Source organism: Carcharhinus amblyrhynchos, chromosome 30 (assembly GCF_965287045.1).
Source record: "Carcharhinus amblyrhynchos chromosome 30, sCarAmb.v2.hapA, whole genome shotgun sequence".
Classification (NCBI taxonomy): Eukaryota; Metazoa; Chordata; class Chondrichthyes; order Carcharhiniformes; family Carcharhinidae; genus Carcharhinus; species Carcharhinus amblyrhynchos.
In genome coordinates, this window is record NC_137353.1 from 13,120,266 (window position 1) to 13,140,982 (window position 20,717).

General features: G+C 46.2%; 1 protein-coding gene across 2 annotated transcripts in view; it reads left to right on the plus strand.

Annotated features, from left to right (window-relative positions):
- Window positions 1-20,717, plus strand: part of arhgef16 (Rho guanine nucleotide exchange factor (GEF) 16) — a 47,075-nt gene that overhangs the window by 24,991 nt on the left and 1,367 nt on the right. For both annotated transcript variants that reach the window (XM_080215089.1, XM_080215090.1), the window contains exons 7-14: window positions 1,447-1,599; window positions 1,757-1,886; window positions 4,210-4,284; window positions 10,905-10,997; window positions 11,535-11,689; window positions 12,565-12,777; window positions 14,995-15,059; window positions 18,515-18,616. In XM_080215089.1, the coding sequence (XP_080071215.1) occupies window positions 1,447-1,599; window positions 1,757-1,886; window positions 4,210-4,284; window positions 10,905-10,997; window positions 11,535-11,689; window positions 12,565-12,777; window positions 14,995-15,059; window positions 18,515-18,616 (986 nt within the window). The remainder of the gene's footprint in view (window positions 1-1,446; window positions 1,600-1,756; window positions 1,887-4,209; window positions 4,285-10,904; window positions 10,998-11,534; window positions 11,690-12,564; window positions 12,778-14,994; window positions 15,060-18,514; window positions 18,617-20,717) is intronic.

Here is a 20,717-nt window from a genome sequence, read left to right on the forward strand (position 1 = left end):
AGAGCTTGGAGGCAACTGAAGGCATGGCTGTCAGTGGGTGTCTGATTAAAATGAGGGAGGGGAAAAATGAGTGAACCCACAGAGCTGTTGGGCTGGAGGAAATTAGAGATAAATGGGGGCAAGGTTAGGGAGGGATTTGAACCCAAGGATAAGAATTTTAACATTGAGATGTTACTGGAACACCAGGCTGGAATGTGACCAGGCCTTGGAGCGAGTTAAAATGCAAGCAGCAGGATCCCAGAAGAACTCGAGCTTGTGGGACTGGGGAATATTTGAGCGTATGGAGATTTATAAAGGCAGAAATTTGGATGAGCTGAGACAAGAGGTCACACAGGTGAAATGAGGCAGTGAAATGAGGCAACTCCCTGAACTGGGCCTTGAACTAATAACCTTCAAGGACAGCGTGCTGCTCACTGAGCCACAGCTGGGACTTGGTGTTTTCTGTGGCTGTCGCTTAGCATATTGGGCTTTGAGAGATATGAAACTATGTCATTCACTAACTGTGAGAGAATTTGATAGTTGGGGGTGTAGGGTACGGGAGCAAGACCATTAGAGATTGGAGTTAAACCAAATTGCTACGAGTGGGGTAAATATTAACCAGTAGGTCCACGGGGCAGATAACAGAATCTGATTCCTTGGTTGTAAGGCACAAAGGTCACCTTCTGGAAACTTCTGTTGGGTAGTTGAGAAGTATTAGAAAAGCAGATGGGATAAAGAAGTTAGTGATCAGAGTTTGAGCTCCTCAGTTTACTGTTAAGAATAGTAATTCCTTAATGCCTATTTTTTAAATTAGAGAAACATCACACACACACAAAATGACCATCTATTTAATCTGAACAGGTGAACATTTTTCCAAGATTTGAACAGTGTGTTGTCAGGATGGTCTTTGACCGAGACCTCTGTTTAAACCTCAATCTCTTGTCCTTGAAGAAGCTCCTTCACCAATATGGAATACACGGTGGCACAGTGACTAGCCAGGGACCCAGATTCAATTCCAGCCTCGTGTGACTGTTTATGTAGCGTCTGCATGTTCTCCCCAAATCTGCGTGAGTTTCCTCCGGGTGCCCCAGTTTCTTCCCACAGTCCAAAGATGTGCAAGTTGGTTAATCGGTTGGCCACTTTAAATTGCCCCTTAGTGTTAGGGGGACATACAGGGTTATGGAAATAGGGCCTGGCTGGGATTGTTGTTGAAGCAGGCTCGATGGGCTGACTGCCTCCTCCTGCACTGTATGACTACCCACAAAACATCTTGGGATGATTTGCTGCGTTAAGGTCTACATAAAGGCAGGAAAGTTTGGCGGCGATAACTGCTGCAGAGTTGGCCCTTAGTTTGATTTGGCCGAGTTTAGTTTCTGGAACATCCTGGGGTCAATGACCGATTTGTTGGCTGTTGCTGGGAGATGTTCAGGAAATGTTGCCTGTTAATTACTCTGTCCTTCTCCTTAGGTTTTTTGATGACCTCGAAACGCGGCACAAGCAGCACCCAGTTATCCGGGATATCAGTGACATTGTGGAATATCACACATCACACCGCTTTGATCCTTATGTCATCTACTGCTCAAATGAAATTTACCAGCAAAGAACACTCCAGAAGCTGCTGTAAGTCCAGAGTGGTCTGAGGCTGAAACTTTCGCATGTTGTCAAGTCAAACATTGTGTCAGGACTGAGAGTGAAGCCTGGGCCTACCAGGTTAGGCTGTGTTGGTGGGTCACTGATGCCGAGGTGTTGGTTAATGCTCTTTCTCTGTCTCTCGCAGCAATTCAAACACACATTTCAAGGAAACCCTGCAGCAGATTCAGAGTAAACCGGAATGTGGAGGTTTGCCGATCATCTCCTTTCTGATTTTACCCATGCAGAGGGTGACCCGACTGCCACTCCTGATGGACGTAGGTTGCCTGGAATCTCTGTTATCTGGTTTTTGATCGCTAGCTGGTGGGTTATTGGTGACTAAAATCATGACAGTTGATGGTTGACATCTTTACTCATAATCCTTGATAGGACAGGGGCTGGAATAGAGACGGGCTCCTGAACTGCTGAGACCGTTAAAATTCAGGCCAGCTGATGGAGGTGTGTCATGTGTGAAAACTCAGCCCAAAGATGTGTGGGTTAGGTTGATTGGCCATGCTAAGTTGACCCTAGTGTCAGGGGAATAGCAGGGTAAATATATGGGGTTACGGGAATAGGGCCTGAGTGGGATTGTGATCGGTGCAGACTCAATGGGCCGAATGGCCACCTTCTGCACTGTAGGGATTCTATGACTGTGGAACTCTTGCTGGGTGGAGTTGAGTATGTGATGGAGCAGATTGCTCATGAATTATGGAAGGAACTCGATGGGCTGAAGGAATCCAATCTCATTTCCAGTGAATGTTCAGTACCCAGTCTGTTACACAGTACACAGGTACACTGTACTTACAGCACAGAAATGGGCTACTTGGCTCAAGAAGTTGTTTAATGCTCCATGTCAACCTTCACCCACCCCATCAAAATATCCATAATTTGGGGAGGTGATGGCCTAGTGGTATTATTGCTAGACTATTAATCCAGAATCTCAGCTGATGCCCTGGAGACCCGGGTTCAAATCCCATCATGGGATTAATAAAAAATATCTGGAATTCAGAATCTACTGATGACCATGAAACCATTGTTGGTTAACCATCCGGTTCACTAATGTCCTTCAGAGAAAGAAGTCTGCCGTCCTTACCCAGTCTGGCCTACGTGTGATTCCTGAGACACTGCAGTGTTGCTGATTCTCAACTGCCCTCGGGCAACTAGGGTTGGGCAGTAAATGCTGGCCCTGGCAGTGACGCCCATATCCCACAAATGAATTTAAAAAATACTAAACTAGGTACAAGCGGGTTCCCTGAAACTACAATAGTCTCTGATAAAGCAACCCCTTCACATTTCAGTTAGAAGAACTGTGAAGCTGTATTGGGATTTGCGACCAGGGAGACCAGTGGGTTTCACAGAATCCCCACAGTACGGAAGGAGGACATTCAGCCCATCGAGTCTGCACTGAGAACAATCCCACCCAGACCCTGTCACCATTACTCCCTGTATTTACCCTGCTAAACCTCCTGACACTCAAACAATTTATTACGCCCAATCAACCCAATCCGTACATCTTTGGACTGGTGCATCTGGAGGAAACCCAAACAGACATGGGGAGAATGTGCAAGGCTGGAATCGAACCCAGGTCCCTGGCACTGTGAGGCAGCAGTGCTAACCACTGTGTTGCCCAAGCAGTCCCTGTTTCACTCATCACTTTAAGGCTAGGGTGGAATGTCCGTTTTATTCCTCACTAAGGACATTGCCTGATGAAGTGGAGGGGGCTCCCTGAGAGTCTCCCAGCCAATATTCCTCCCTCAACAAACTGTTTCCAAATCACATTGGCTCATTCATCTCAATGCTGCTTGTGCGAACTTACTATGCACAGATTAGCTACTACATTTAGGTCTATGCACTTGGGATGTTTCTGAGGGACATGTGGAAGGTGATGGCTCCAGTATCGTGCCCTTGTCTGTTTCCCCACACCCCCACCCCCTACTTTGCTTCCATCAACCTGGAATAAAACATCACTGGAAATGGAAGTGAAAAGCGACAGGGAATCATTTGCCATTCCAGTAATGGTTTCCAGAAAATTCTCCCCCCACCAAGGATCTGATACTTCTACCAAACTGCTCCCACCACCATTGCTATTGACCCTCGCTGCACCATGTATCTACATGGTGTCAGTTCAGTCAGACTGGGAAAGCTCCCTCTGCTGTGACCACTCCTCTCTGGACCTAGCCCTTGTGCTGCAGAGGGAAGCTGTGGGCTTTGCTGGCAGTCAGTCTGAGTGCAGGTGTAATCCAGTGCCCTGTGATCTGGACTCTCAAGTACTTGAGTATTTGGCAGGGAGAGCGAACGGTTGTTTCACACTTTCAAAGGGGAAAGCTGGAACGTGTATCTTTTTTTTCCCCCCAAAAATAGACTTTATTCATAACATTTATAAAAGTACATTACAAAATGTTACAGAGAGTGCAGTACAATTCAGCTGGTCTCCAGACAGCATGTTCCATTCTGAGGTGCCTCAATCCAATTAGAATATAACCAGGTCACAGCATGGCCTGGCTCTCAATCCCTGATCATTACCTGTACAAAGTGACTTCTGTGCCTTTCCCTCTAATGTCGCTGTGTTCTCACACTAATCCTTTCTCATTTGTCTTTCAGACGATTTGTCAGAAAACAAACCGTTTTCAAGCGGAGTACGATGCAGCCACCAGAGCTTTGAAAGCCATCAGTAAGGTGCAGGACAAGATTATATAACCATCAATTCCCCTCCACCCCCACTGCCAAACACACACACACACACACACACACTCTGTGCAGTTTAATAGTTGGCCAATCCCTCATCCTCAGTAGAGACAGCATGGATTGGGAACAGGCAACTGTTCATCAGCCCTACCGTCACGTTCTGCCAGCTGCTGCGTTTCCATTCAATGGCTTCCCCCCAACCCACTTTCGATCCGGGCTTTGGAATCTTGCCCACACCAAGCAGACTCCTCTGATATCCCACTCGCGGTGCTGGAACAGATACAAGTTGTTGGAGGAGCAACACCATCCATGTTCTCGTTTGTGTTTCTCTGCACCCGTGTGCCTCTTCAGTGTCGTACTGAGGGGGTGCTGTGCTGTTAGAGGTGCCGTCTTTCAGCAGAGACATTACACTGAAGCCCCATCCTCCCTCAGGTTTTAAATAAGTGCAGGGAATTGCCCCAACATTAGAGAGTCGTTATTGCTACTTGTGGGATCTTACTGTGCACCAATTGGCTGACGAAAGCTCTTCATAAAGTGTTTGGTTGGTTGTGAAGCACTCTGGGATGTACTGATAAGATGAAAGGTGCAAAAAATACAGGGGTTTTTTTTGCCCTGTGCCCTCGTATCCACACTGACCCTGCCTTGCATTTTGTTTTGGAGTGGTGTGTGGATGTGGGGGGGCTCCCAAATCTCTCAAAGTCATTGCAGAGAATTATGGGGGGCAATGTCCAACTCTATCTTTGGAGATGATGATTACCTGAATAGGAGAGGGAGAGATCAGGTTCAAATCCCTTCTCCTCATTACCTGTATGTCAGATACACTGGGGCCAGCACTGCATCTGGGTTTGATCCCTGTTACCTATGCACAGTTTGTCTTCTGGTGAAGTTCCTGCTGTGGAACTGGAAGAATAATCCAGAGAACATCGAGTTAAACTCCTACCAGGACAATCCGAGAATCTGAATTAAATTTTAAAAACGAATCCTGGAGATTAAAAGCCAGTGTTGATGAAGTGACAGTGCAGTTGGATTGTCTTCATAGAATCTATGGCACGGAGACAGGTCCTTTGACCCAAACTGGTCCATGCTAACCAAAATGTCCATCTAAGCTCATTCATCTGCATTTGGTCTATATCACTCTAAGCCTTTCCTATTCATGTATCTGTTCAAATGCCTTTTAAATGTTGTCAATGTCCCTGCCTCAACCACTCTCTCTGGCAGCTCATTCCACGTACATACCATCCTCTGGGTTAAAAAAAAGTTGCTCCTCAGGTTCCCAATAATTTTTTCCCCTCTTAGTTTAAACCTATGCCCTCTAATTCTCAATTTTTGTATAATCCTCAGACTTTTGTATATTTTATTCCCAATGGAAGAAGGTGGAACAGAGAACGTTTGGGGTGTGTGGGGTCTTTGATTATGCTGGCTGCTTTGCCAAGGCAGCGGGAAGTGTAGACAGAGGTTAGTTTGCATGATGGATTGGGCTACATTCATGACCTTTTATTGTTTCTTGCATCTTGGGCAGAGTAGGAGCCATACCAAGCTGTGATATAACCAGAAAGAATGCTTTCTTTGGTGCATCTGTAAAAGTTGGTGTGAGTCGTAGCTGACGTGCCAAATTTCCTTAATCTTCTGAAAAAGTAGAGGCATTGGTGGGCTTTCTTAACTATGGTGTTGGTGTGAGGGGTTGTTGGTGATCTGGACACCTAAAAACTTGAAGCTCTCGACCCTTTCTGTTTCCTCCCTGTTGAGGTAGGCAGGGTCATGTTCTCCTCTACGCTTCCGGAAGTCGAAGACAAACTCCTTAATTTTGTTGACATTGAAGGAGAGATTATTGTTGCCGTACTAGCTCACCAGATTCTGTATTTTATCCCTGTACTCTGTCTCATTATTGTTTGAGATCTGACTCACTACAGTGGTGTCGACAGCAAACTTGAAAATTGAGTTGGAGGGGAATTTGGTCTGTAAGTCACAGGTGTATAATAGGCAGCTGGGGGCACCGGTATTGAGGCTGATTGTGGAGGAGGTGTTGTTGTCTATCCTTACTGATTGTGGTCGGTGGGTTAGGAAGTTTGGGATCCAGTAGCGCAGAGAGGAACCGAGACCCAGGCCACGGAGTTTGGAGATGAGTTTCATGGGAATGTTGAAAGCTGAGCTGTAATCAATAATTTTTGGAAACAGTCACAGTAAGAACGCTTTTTTCCCTGTGGCGGCCATATGTAGCAGCAGTGAGTGTGCCGGGGAGCTGGGGACAAGATGCACTCCTGGAGTGGGAGCATGGGAACCAGAGATAGGGATGTGAGATGGCTGTAGGCCTTAACACCCAACATTATCTCCTATAATCTGTCCATTTTGGCTGAAACTGCAGGAGCGAATTTTCCCCGGTGTTTTTATGAAGTTATAACAATGAGAGGTTAGTCTCACATTTACTTCTTGACACTGTCAAGCCAGGTCTGTAAGAAATGATGGTTTTTACCACAACCTGCACTAACAGGACATGGAATGTTGGAGATAAATGCAGCTTAGATTCTGACCTCCTGAAATTTAACACAAATTATCGCCTGGTTTTTGAATTCTTTGCCAACTTTCCAAGTTGTCGATCAGTTTCTGTTACCAGTAACTATGGTAACAATTTCTCCAAGGCTTGAATCTTTGAACCCGAATGAACCCAGCAGCTTTCTGTTGTAAGGTTGTCTGATGTCCCAATAAGAGGCTTGTATGGTTGTATAATAACTGTTTATTAATAACACACAGGACTGTATCCTGTATATATGTAAACAGTTAATAAGGTGCTATTTCCATGCTGACCTCTACCAGACTACACCACCACTCCCATATGACTCTTTATATCATAATGTGGGCAATACTGTTTCCCCAGCCCCACATTAACCCTTGCAGTCCCAAACACCCTAATACTACACTACCCCTCAAGTCTTTACCCAAATGTATTTATAATAATATTTACATGCTACCCCTTCTCCACCCCCATATAAAGTCAGTCTGGAGACTCTCCAACTCTTCTAGATGGTGTTCTTTTCAAGTTTTAGGGAGGAATAGTTTCAGCTGCTTTGGTCTGGAGCTGGTGTTATAGCGCTGCTGTGACGCCAAATACTCGGGTACCAACATCTGATTCACTTCTTATGCTGCTGAGTGTTGTTATTTATCTTTGTTGACAATCTGTCTTCCTTGCTTGGACAGCATGAGCTCATCCCTCTTGTTCAAGAGGGAATATTTGCTCTGTTCGTTCATAGAGTGGACTTGGGTTTTGTTTCTCAGTGGGGTCTGCCAGGTTCTTCTGGAAGTTGAAGGTTTACCTCTCTTATGTTTGCTTGTTTCTCATTCTTGAGCTCAGCCTGCAGTTTGGCTTTTAAAGCTGTGCTCTCTTTCTTCATATGCATTTGTGCTTCTCAGAAATTTGTCTGGATAACTTGGTGGCTGCTTCTGTTCTGCTCCAGGATTGATTTCATGTTGTGTACGGGCTTGAAGCTCCAATTTGCTCACTATAGTTTGTGACATGCTTGCCTCGAGATTCGGGCTTGACTTTCTTACTGCTGCTCCTTCTCCTCTGCATCTTGTGTTTTAAGTATGTTGGTGCTCATCCAGAGTTTTGGCTGTCTGACTGAAGGAGAATAATGTTTACTGCCTGCAAAGGACCTGAAATAACTGCCCTTGTAAAGAGTGGGAATAATTCTCCACTGAAGTCCCAGCTGGGATTGTCAACACTGGTGCATCTATTGGGAGTCTCCACTTCAGTATAGGTGACTGCAGTGGTTGTTTCTGCTGCTCTGAGGAGGTCGGGGGCAACACAAGCATCAGGGCTGAGGAGAAGAAAAGGATGTTTGTGGATGACATACAGAATTTCAATTCCCTGCTTATTGCCAATCGAGAGTGGCTTTTGAATCACTGCCAGTGACCGATAATTGTATTCCTCTGGAACTATACAGTGCTGTGGCTGATGTCTGTAGTAGAGGTTGTTCAGCTGTGGTTTCTGATCCAACAGATCATTGCATTCGCTCCTGTTTGAAATTTGTGAGGTGTCCATTTATAGATATGTCAGAATTTCAAAATATGTATCTGGGATCCTTAATCTCTCCCAAGAAGCATTCACAGAATCATAGAATCCCGACAGTGCAGGAGGACGCCATTGACTGTCTGACAGAGCATCTTACCCAGGGCAAACCTCAGCCCTATCCTCATAACCCCACATATTTACCCATTAATTCCCCTAACCTGGGAAACTAAGGGGTAATTCGGCATGGTCAATCCGCCCAGCCTTCACATCTTTTAAGTGTGGGAGGAAACCAAAGCACGCCGAGGAAACCCACGCAGACACTGGGAGAACATACAAACCACACAGTCACTCAAGGCCAGAATCAAAGCTGGGTGCCTGTTGCTGTGAGGCAACATGGCTGGACTTCCTCTTAGTGTGGCTAATCTATCCCATGGATCCTCTGCACGTCTCGAGGTTTTGGACTTGCACATCTTTCCAAAGTGTCTCGGGCAGTTCCGCTGGAAGTGCTGCAGACTGAATGCTGGACATTGCTCACATCTGTGAGCTCCTTTGACACCATAACGTTGACAAATCTGCCACCATCTCCAGTTTCACTTGCTCTGGAGTTTCCTTGTCCTTGCCTTGATTTATCAGCTGGACTGCCGGGTTGGACAGTCCCATCATTTCCCTTAGCCTCGCAAAATAGATCAGTTTGCTGGTGAACTGTCCGCGAATTAGATGACTTTTTCCCAAAATCAGATCATCTTTAGATTGGAGCAGGATATCATGGCCACCCTCACTACTGTTCAGTCTGAGTTCTGACTTAATGTCACCATAGTTACAGCCTTCAGCCAATCTGAATAACTCATTGATGTGAGGGGTTTCCTGGATTTTCTCTTGTTAAGTTTTGCTCACTCCAATGCTGTTGCTTCTTAACAGCATTAAAGTAGGTGTCAAAGGACTTTGTGACCTTTCAAAGTTATTCAAATGTCTATTTATTTCTTGCCTGGTAATTATGTCACCGGCTATGGGACTTTCTGAATATAATAGTGTATTCACTTGTATTGTATTCACTTGTTCAGAATCTTTTTCATTCAAGTCTGATGCTATCATAAATCATAAAAGTCACCTTCTTCATAATGCCCAAATTTAACGCTCAGGTTTGGCCTTTCCATCTGAAAGTAGTAACTACTCCTCCAAAGTGATTTTTAACACGATAGAGGTGCTGCTTTAAAACATTATTCTTTCTTTCTTCTCTGGATTGTTGGGATTTGACAAGCTACAGCCACACTGAAGGAGCCGTTTTAAATTTCAGCGATCCTGCAGAAAATCTTTTGAACAAATTGGTTTAGCCAGCTATCTGCTTTCCTGAGTTTGGAATATTGAACTGACGCTGGATTTTCACTCTGGCTTCTCTTTGTGTGCGGTTGCTGTAACTCTGGATCTGGGTACAGTTGTGCTGATGAAAACATTTGGTTTGCCGGAACTGCTTGATTATTGTGCCAAATTTTAAAGCTTATTTCTGCCTTTTTTTGGGGTTTGCTCAGTCTTTTGCTATAAGGCTAGATCCTTTGACTCTGCTTTCAGCCAGTTCTCACAGGGACCCTCCCCACGCTCTGGTAGAGTCGATTTATGCTGCAAAATGGATTTTTCTTCAGTCTCCTTTTAAAAAAAAAAGTTTACTCCATCCTTAAAGTTACAAAAGCCAATGCGCGGGGTGGACTGGGTGAACCCGAATCCTTCTCCTTGCTCCAAAATCCAAATTAAAATTGAATCCGCTCCATGGTCCCCACCAGAATCATAGAATCCAGCAGTGCAGAAGGAGGCCATTCAGCCCATCGAGTCTGCACTGACCACAATCCCACCCAGGCCCCATCCACGTAATCCCATGCATTTACCCTAGCTAGTCCCCCTGACACTAAGGGGAAATGTAGCATGGCCAATCCACCTAATCTGCATATCTTTGGAGTGTGGGAGGAAACTGGATCACCCAGAGGAAACCCGTGCAGATACGGGGAGAATGTGCAAATTCCACACAGACAGTGACCCGAGGCTGGAATCAAACTTGGGTCCCTGGCGCTGTGAGGCAGCAATGTTAACCACTGTTGCCACTGTGTCTCCAAAAGAGAGAGACAAACACGATTCAAGCTGACAAGAAAAAATTGCACCCCGTCATAGAACGTGGAACAGTACAGCATGGAAACAGGCCCTTCGGCCCACGATGTTGTGCTTGATCTTAATCTTTGTTCTGTCCTTCAGTCTGTATCTGATAAGCAGCATCTTGGCTGCGATCTCCAGCTGTGTATTTGAGATTTTGAAGTTAGTCAGACTTCCAGTCAGACTGTAGTTCCATTATGTCTACATTCTTGGGGTTTTTGCTTTTGCCGTACTGTGAAGTTTTACGATGAACAATAACTGTTTATTCATAACACCTACAAGTATATGCATAAATACATCTGTACAAGTTGCAATCCTGGTGAGGTGCTATCTATATGCTGACTTCCACCACACTCTCCTACTCCCCTGTGACAATCCACATTGTGATGTGGCTGTTGCTGTTTCCCCAGACCCACATTAACCCTTACCATTCCAAGTACTCTAAGTGACACTTTCTACTCCTTTCCAGCTGGTTAAGACGTGCAATGAAGGAGCTCGGAAGATGGAGCGAACAGAACAGATGTTCACGATCCAGACACAACTGGACTTTGGGAAAATCAAGGTAATGTATTCTGGTCAGATTGGGCCTGTATTTTGTGCGATTGTTTCCCTCTTTGTGCTCACTTGTTCATTATTATCCTGTCATCCATTCACTCAAACTTTGATTCTTTTCCATTCGGATCCACAATTACTCACTGACCGTGTTTAGTTTAGACATTTCTGTCACTTCTCCTTGTTTCCCATTTGTCCAGAGATGTGTGGGTGAGGTGCATTGGCCATGCTAAAATCACCTCTGTGTCCCGGGATGCGTAGGTGAGAGGGATTTGTGGAGTTACAGGGATAAGGCCTGGATGGGATTGTTGTTGTTGCAGACTTGATGGGCCAAATAGCTTCCTTCTGTGCTGTGGGGTTTCTATGTTTCTGTGGTTTTTCATCTATTGTTTCTCTGTTGCTCCCTCCTCGTCCTCCCTTCTCCTCCTCCTCCTCCTCCTCTCACTCCCCCCTCCTCCCCCCATCTTTCATCCCCAGCCCTCTTTCCTTGCCTTCACCCCCTCCCCGTCCCACAGACGGTTTTATGTGAATCTCTCTTGTGTTCCAGGGTTTTCCTCTCATCTCCACTTCAAGATGGCTGCTGAAAAGTGGAGAGTTGACCGTGTTTGTGGAAGAATCCGGAATCTTTCGCAAAGTGTTTGGGAAGCAAAGCTGCTTCCTCTTCCTCTTCAATGATGTGTTGATTCTTACTCGAAAACGAAGGTATATTAGTCTGAGCTGGTTGCCCTAGAAACGCAGAGTTTGTGTAGTAACCAAGAGCAATTGTTGGCCCTGGAGGAAGACCAGTTAGGGAAGGGTGGGTGGTGGGCAGGGTTGGGGTTGGTCCCAGCTAAACTCAATGTCCTCATTCACGCACTGCACCCCCCACCCCACCCCACCCCACCCCATGTCATTAGATAGTCATCTAACACTGGTCCTGGCTGATAGATCCCTCTGCGGCCCACCAGACCCTGGGACGCACCACAGTGTCTTTCCTGCCGATCAGCTAGACATCTGAAGTACTTGTGAATCCCTTGGGCCTCAGTACTGCATCAGCAGCAAGGTGGCACAGTGGGTTAGCATTGCTGGCTCTCAACGCCAGGGACCTGGGTTCGATTCCCGGCTTGCGTCGCTGTCTGTCGGAGTCTGCACGTCTGTGGGGGTTTCTTTTTGGGTGCTCCGGTTTCCTCGAACAGTCCAAAGATGTGCGGGTTAGCTGGATTGGCCACTCTAAATTGCCCCGTCATGTCAGGGGGATTAGCTAGGGTAAATGCTTGGGCTTATGGGGATAGGGAGTGGCTGGGATTGTGGTCAGTGCAGACTCGATGGGCCGAATGGCTGCCTTTTGCAGTGTATGATCCTAGCTGCCTGAAATGAATGGGGAGGGGTGGGGGTAAAGGTGAGTTTGGGACTAATGATGTCCAAATCCCAGTGAGTCACATGACTCCATGTGCTGGTGGAGGGAGGGTCAGGTGACTTCTGCTCTGACTCACTGTGGGAGGATCCTATCTTCTGTCTGGAAGGGTTCCCTGGGTTTGGGGATGTTGGAAGTCTGATGTTGAGTTGCTGCTACCTGTGGTTTTGTCCTTTTCTGGCAGTGAGGAGAGTTACACGGTGCAGGACTACGCCAAGCTCGACCAAGTGGAGGTGGAAGCGGTGGAGACTAACGAGTCACTGAACTCTCCCCCAGGGAAAGCCGTGGGTGGTGGAACCTTCCCTCGCAGTGGCTCCAACACTCATCTCTTCAAAATAACCATGAAAAAGAACAGCGCCGGTGAAATGGAACAAATTGTGTTGGCCGCAGATTCCGAGTGAGTGCAACCAACAAACTGCCTGGATTGGAGGTTATTGGGTCGACCAGGGCAGAATGTTCCAACTCTGGAATAGTGGAAATCCTTCTCTGACAATCTATCCTTGTTTTTAGGCCTTTTTCTGTTGCTGGAGCCTCCTCTCACATCAGGTTTTTTTTTAGTCAAAATTTGCAACTTGCCCTGGTGGGATTTGAGTTCAACACCTCCAGGTGATTGAGCCGTCACTTGGCAACTGCTCCCATCTTATCTATTGGTCCAGTGGGAGCCAAAATGGCCAGATTCGGGGAACATGCGCCATGAAACATAGGGAGAGTCAGAGACCAGAATCCGCAGGGATTTTCCCATCCTGCTATAGTGAACGGAGATTTGGCCGGACACCAAATTCTCCAACCTTACTGCAAGGAGAGCGTGACGTGAATAGCAGCAAGATCGTGCCCGTAGAGTTTTATAGCACAAAAAAGAGGCCCTTCAGCCCATCAAGGGTGGCATGGTGGCACAATGGTTAGCACTGCTGCCTCACAGTGCCAGGGACCCGGGTTCAATTCCAGCCTCGGGTGGCTGTCTATGTGAAGTTTGCACATTCTCCCCGTGTCTGCGTGGGTTTCCTCTCACAGTCCAAAGATGTACTGGTTAGGCGGATTGGCCATGATAAATTGCCCCATTAATGTCAGGTGGACTAACAAGGATAAATTCATGGGGTTTTGTGGATAGGGCCTGGGTGGGATTGTGGTCGGTACAGACTTGATGGGCCGAATGGCCTCCTTCTGCACTGTAGGGATTCTATGATATCTGTGCCAGCCATCAAGCACCTATGTATCCCAGTGCCATTTTCCAGTTGGTCCAGGGCCTTGTATACTGTGGCATCTCAAGCGCTCCTCTAAATGCTTCCTGAGTGTTGTGAAGGTTCCTGCTCCTACCAGCCTGCCAGGCAGTGAGTTCCTGATCCCCAACACCCTCTGGGTAAAAAAAAATGAAATGAGATGAGTATATTTGCAGAGCAGAGCAAAGATCCTGCCTCGAATGGATATCACAGGGTCATGTTCAGGGTAAGGGGTATAATGTTCCTGTTGCTATCCTATTTTGATCGCTTCAATGCTCAGTTTAATCGCAAACCGCCACTCTGATCATCTTAAACCTTTGTTGGAGGAGAGACAAACGTTTGTAGAATTGATGGCTGCTCAATATATTAAAATTTAGACATGGTAACTCTTCAAACACATAAATACATATCCTCCATTAGCATTGGAAAGAGATTAAATGGAATATTTGCTTTCGGGAGGTTTAAGAGATGCAGGAGATGTTGGTCAGATACCACCATCTGCTGGATGCCAGAAGTATTGCATAGAAGTGTCAGTTCTTGGTTGGGTAAACATTACCAGTGAGCTGCCAAGGGGCCTTGGGAAAGTGTATGCGTGCATGTGCATGCACACATGTGTGCATTAGAGAGTGTGCGTGTGTGTATGTTGGGTGTGGGGCGGCACAGCGGTTAGCACTGCTGCCTCACAACACTAGGGACCCGGGTTCAATTCTGGCCTTGGTGACTGTGTGAAGTTTGCACATTCTCCGTGTCTCTGTGGGTTTCCTCCGGATGTTCCGGTTTCCTCCCACGCTCCAAAGATGTGCAGGTTAAGTTGATTGGGCACGCTAAATTGACCCTCATGTCGGGAGGAATAGCAGGGTAAATATGTGTGGTTACGAGAATAGGGCCTAGGTGGATTGTGGTTAGTGTAAACTTGATGGGCCAAATGGCCTCCTCCAGCACTGAAGGGATTCAGTGATCCAAAGCAGAGGCAACTTGGGTGGAAGCACATTATGCTCTCCCTGGCAGGTGCCACAGTGGGACAGTGGTTAACACTGCTCTCTCAAACACCAGGGACTAAGATTCAATTCCTGGCTTGGGTCACTGTGTGGAGTTTGTATGCTGTACCCGTGTCTGCGTGGGTTTCCTCTGGGTGCTCAGGTTTCCTCCTGCAGTCCAAAGATATGCAGGTTAGATTGATTGGCCATGCTAAATTTCCCCTTAGTGCGCCAAAATATATAGGTTAGGGGGATTAGTGGAGTAAATATGTGGGGTTATGAGGATAGGGCCTGGGTAAGATGGTCTGTTGGAGAGTCAATGCAAACTTGATGGGCTGAATGGCCTCCTTCTGCACTGTAGAGATGTGATGGTGCCTTCAGGCTGTGGGGTAATGTGGACACTATTTTTCTTTACGGCAGGAGTGACCAAGCGCGGTGGATCAATGCCCTCCAGGAGAACCACGATGACCTCGTCAACAAGGAAGGTACGGACCCCAGTGGGTTCACACGGGAGAAACTGAAGCAGCAGCTTCACACACACAGCCAGACTCCAGCTGGGGCCTGGACAGACAGAACAAACACAATCCCGCTCCCCACAATGATAACAGTAAAATACTGCGGATGCCAGAATCTGAAACAAAATACTGGAAAATCTCAGCAGGTCTGGCAGCATCTGTGGAGAGAGAATAGAGCCAATGTTTCGAGTCTAGTTGACCCTTCGTCCATTCTGACAAAGGGTCGTCCAGAGTCGAACCGTTGTTTCTGTTCTCTCTCCACAGATGCTGTCAGACCTGCTGAGATTTTCCAGCATTTTTCTGTTTTTGTCCCGCTCTCCACAAACTCTCTCACTCCCACCTCCACATGGCCTTCACTTCAGTTTGAAAACTGGGTGTGATTGTCCTGAAGGGCTCCAGAATTAGGAGGAAAGTTTTGAATTATTATTGCTAATCATGGGTCAATTTTCTGACAGTGACTTTAAATTGCTCCTTGTTTGTTGAGGTAAGGAGGACTCTGCCATGCTCCATCTCTCGTTTCTTTGCGATGTCATAGAGGAAATCTGGAGATGTTTCTGCTCATAGGGCAATTCGGTAAAAAGCAAGTGAATCATTGGGCAGATTGTTGCTGTTAGTTGAGAGATGAAAGGTTTGCTGGAACACCAGATGGAGTCCCTGTCCCTCCTGAAATAGTGTCATTAGATTCACCATTAGGAGTTTTGTTTAATGTCTCATTGAAGTCACACCTCTCTCAGACTGCGACATTCACTCAGTGCCAGCCTAGTTAGGACCTAGAGTAGGGGCTACATGGGGTACAACCTGCATGCAATCGAGGGACATATGAGGAGAGGCTGAATAAACTGGGCTTGTACTCGTTAGAGTTTAGAAGAATGAGGGGAGATCTCATTGAGACGTATAAGATGATGAATGGGATGGATAGGATAGAGGTGGAGAGACTCTTCCCGCTCAAAAAAGACAGTAGGACTAGGGGGCACAGCCTCAAGATAAAGGGGAGGCGGTTTAGAACGGAGTTGAGGAGGAACTTCTTCACTCAAAGGGTGGTGAATCTCTGGAATTCTCTGCCCGTTGAAGTGGTGGAGGCTGCCTCGCTAAATATTTTTAAGAAGCGGGTTGATGGGTTCTTGATAAGAGAGGGGATTAAGGGTTATGGGGAGAGGGCGGGAAAGTGGAACTGAGCCACAACAGATCAGCCATGATCTTATTGAATGGCGGGGCAGGCTCGAAGGGCTAGATGGCCTACTCCTGCTCCTATTTCTTATGTTCTTATGTTCTTATGACACAACCTGACTTGAAACTGACAAGTGGGCACCCCGTTTTTTTTTAATTCACTTGTGGGACATGGGCATTGATGGCTGGCTGACATTTATTGCCCATCCCTAATTGCCCTTGGAGGGCAGTTGAGAGTCAACCACATTGCTGTGGCTCTGGAGTCACATGTAGGCCAGACCAGGTTAGGATTGTAGATTTCCTTCCCTAAAGGACATTGGTGAACCAGATGGGTTTTTCCAGCAATCGACAATGGTTTCATGGTCATCAGTAGATTCTTAATTCCAGATTTTTTTATTGAATTCAAATTCCATTATGTGCCATGGCGGGATTCGAACCCGGGTCCTCAGCATATTAATTGAGTTTCTGGATTAATAGTCTAGCGATAATACCAACAAGCCATCGCCTTCCCTGTCAGCTAATTACTGATGTGGAGATGCTGGCATTGGACTGGGGTAAACACAGTAAGAAGTCTCACAACACCAGGTTAAAGTCCAACAGATTTATTTGGTAGTAAATGCCACTAGCTTTCAGAGCGCTGCTCCTTCGTCAGGTGAGTGGGGAGTTCTGATCACAAACAGGGCATATAAAGGAACACACAGTTTACAGAAAACTGATTAGAATGTGAGTCTTTACACCTAATCAAGTTTTAAAGGTGCAGACAATGTGAGTGGAGATGGCATTAAGCATAGGTTAAAGAGATGTGTATTGTCTCCAGACTTGCCTGAACTTGCAACATCTCACTTACTGTCCTGTCTGGAGACAATACACATCTCTTTAACCTCTGCTTAATGCTATCTCCACTCACATTGTCTGCACCTTTAAGACTTGATGTAAAGACTCGCATTCTAATCAGTATTCTGTAAACTGAGTGTGCTTTTACATGCTCTGTTTGTGATCTGAATTCCCCACTCACCTGACTACCAAATAAACCTGTTGGACTTTAAGCTGGTGTTGTGAGACTTCTTACTGAGCTAATTACTGAACAGCAATTATAAAAGAATTAGAAAGTTAACACCTTTTCCCAAAGGTAGAGGAGTCTAAAAGTAGAGGGCATAGGTTTAAGGTGAGAGGGGAGACATACAAAAGGGATTAGAGGGGCAATTTTTTTACTCAGAGAATGGTGAGTGTCTGGAACGAGCTGCCAAAGGCAGTAATGGAGGCAGGCACAATTTTGTCTTTTAAAAAGCATTTAGATAGTTACACTGGTACAATGGGTATCGAGGGATATGGGCCACATGCAAGCAATTCGGACTAGCTTAGTGTTTAAAAATAAAGGGCTGCATGGGCAAGTTGGGCCGAAGGGCCTGTTTCCATGTTGTAAACCTCTGTGACTCTAAATGTTGGACCCCAGACATTGTTAACAGTATGTGTGAAGTTATTTCAGGTTTGTGGAGACTGGGGGAGTTGTGAGGGTAAAGGTTTCAGCTGGAATTCGCACTGTGTGAGGGATGAAGAAGATTACCCAATATTATTCTGCAGCATCCTAATGCTGCCAGTTGGACCTGGAGGCTCCCTGAATAGTGACTCAGCTGGAAAGGGGCAAGAAAAGCAGATCAACAGGTGGAACCATTCCACCCTCGCACCGGGGAAGTGGCAACACCAAGAGATTGGGCTGTTCACACACAACTAAGTATGGGTGTGAACGTATACTGCAGGTTGGGAGTCAGGCCGCAGTGATCTCTTGTGCACTGGTTTCCTGGTTCTTGCTAAACTGATAGTGACTCCTGGATAAAAGCAAATGACTGCGGATGCTGGAATCTGAAACCAAAAGAGAAAGCGCTGGAAAATCTCAGCAGGTCTGGCAGCATCTGTAAGGAGAGAAAAGAGCTGACGTTTCGAGTTCAGATCACCCTGTGTCAAAGCTTGGACAGATATTTACAAAGTTTTGACAAAGGGGCCATCCAGGACTCGAAATGTCAGCTCTTTTCTCTCCTTACAGATGCTGCCAGACCTGCTGAGATTTTCCAGCATTTTCTCTTTTGGTGACAGTGACTCCTATTCCCCAAACACCTTTTTAAAAACTTCTGATCCTCTTGTCCCTCAGTGTCAATGTTGAGATTGTGAATCACTCCTGTGAAGCTGCTTTTGGGAATCTATTGTATTAAAGGTGTTTTTATTAATGCAGGGAGTGACTGTGTTTCCATTCTTTCTCCTAGGTCTCCCACAGGTAGAGATTATCAAAGCGTATCTTTCCAAGCAGCCAGATGAGCTGTCGCTCCAGCAGACAGATGTGGTAGTCATTCTCCAGAAGGTTGGCGGTAAGTCTGAGGCTGTGAGCTCTGCCCTATAGGTAGTGTTTCTCTGCCGCGAGTCTCGAGTTAGATTTCCAGAAAGGTGCGGAGCTGAATGATTCCCAAGTGAGGGAAACCTGTGGAAATTTCACTGTTACAATCGGGTCTTGGCCTCCCAGGACAACAGCGAGGGAGAAACACAGTGAAGAGGGGTGGTAACACAGACAGTGATCTACGTCACCCCCTCTTGGAAATCATGTGCTTGTAGCCATTGTTTGGGAACAGTTTTGGATCAGCTGTCATCCCTCGAACATTGTCAATGACGATGGCTGCTGCTACATATGGAGTCCCAACCCCTCCCTCCTGTAGCTTTCATTTTGAATTAGATTTGATTTATTATTGTCCCGTGTATTGGTTTGGGCCCCATATCTAAGGAAGGATGTGCTAGCCTTGGAAGGGGTCCAGAGGAGGTTCACAAGAACGATCCCTGGAATGAAGAGCTTGACGTATGAGGAACGATTGAGGACTCTGAGTCTGTCCTCCTTGGAGTTTAGGAGAATGAGGCAGGAATCTTATTGAAACTTATAGGATACTGCAAGGCCTGAAAAGAGTGGACGTGGAGAGAATGTTTTCACTAGTAGGAAAAACTAGAACCAGAGGGCACAGCCTCAGGCTAACGGGACAATCCTTTAAAACCGAGATGAGGAGGAATTTTTTCAGCCAGAGAGTGGTGAATCTGTGGAAGTCTTTGCCACAGAGGCCAGGTCATTGAGTGTCTTTAAGACAGATAGGTTCTTGATTAATAAGGAGATCAGGGGTCATGGGGAAAAGACAGGAGAATGGGGATGAAAAAAATATCAGCCGTGATTGAATGTGGAGCAAACTCAATGGGCTGAGTGGCCTAATTCTGCTCCTATGTCTTATGGTATACAGTGAAAACTATTGTTTTTTGTGCTATACAGGCAAAGCTTACTATTCATAGAGAAGGAAACGAGAGTGCAGAATGTAATGTTACAGTCATAGCTTGGGTGTAGAGAAAGATCGACTTAATGCGAGGTAGGTCCATTCAAAATTCTGATGACAACAGGGAGTACAGAGGGTGGGACAGTATGAACAGAAAGGAGAGAATCATACAGCACAAGACAAGGCCATTTGAAACTGTCTACCAGTTTCATAAATGCTATTAATTAGTTCCATTTCTCTGGTCTTTTGGATGTTTTAATTTTCAAATATTTTCCCAATTCCCTTCTAAAAGCTTTAAAAGAGGTTTCTAGCTTCTAGTCAAACATCTCTCATCCTGTGTGTGTGTTTTTTCAAGAAGACCCAGCTGTTCCTTGCCTTTCACCATTTCCTCTGAATTCCACTTGTGGAGCAGATAAGGTTTGGTAAACGGAGTGATTACTGGCTGCTTCACTCACTGAGCTAAAGGCTGGGCTGTTTATAGGAGTCTCCCTCTGAACCTGTGACTCAAAGTATAGCAAAGTTGCCGAATTTAAAAGTGTGTTTATATCCCCAGAACATCACAGTAAATTACAGATAAATAATGTGCTTCGAATTGACCCAATCGCATCTGGCAGTGCAGTCTCCCAGTGTGATTGGGTAATTACCCTGTCAATCATGCCCACCAGAGCTTGTGGACTAATTCTGTGCGACCAGTAAATTTTGCATCCAGATATTCATTTCAGATAGCTTTCTCTCTCTGGAGTGTTCACCAGTCCTGGGTGAGAGACAGCTCCACTGATGCCAACTGCCCCTTGGTACCTTGGTCCAGCGACTGACAAAATCCACCCTCGCCCATCAATCTCTGCTGGGCTGTGGGCCTTATGAAGTGATCCAATTGGTTTTATCACTCCAGGGTTAAGGTTGGAATTGGAGGCTGGAAAGTGGACATGGGCAGTTGTGTGGTGAGAGCAGGAATGCTCAATTTCTGTGATGCCCTGCAGCCGAATTGCCTGTGTGAGGTCGAGGTTACCCGGGCAGAATATTTGGGGTTTGTGATGCCCTCACTATTGTGAATAGATCAGCTGGCTGCCACTTGGGCAAAGTACCCTGTTCCCTCATTACCAGCTTCCTGCACCCTCCACCCTCCCTCCCTTCTGTGAGAGTTTTCTGGAGACTGCTCCCTGCC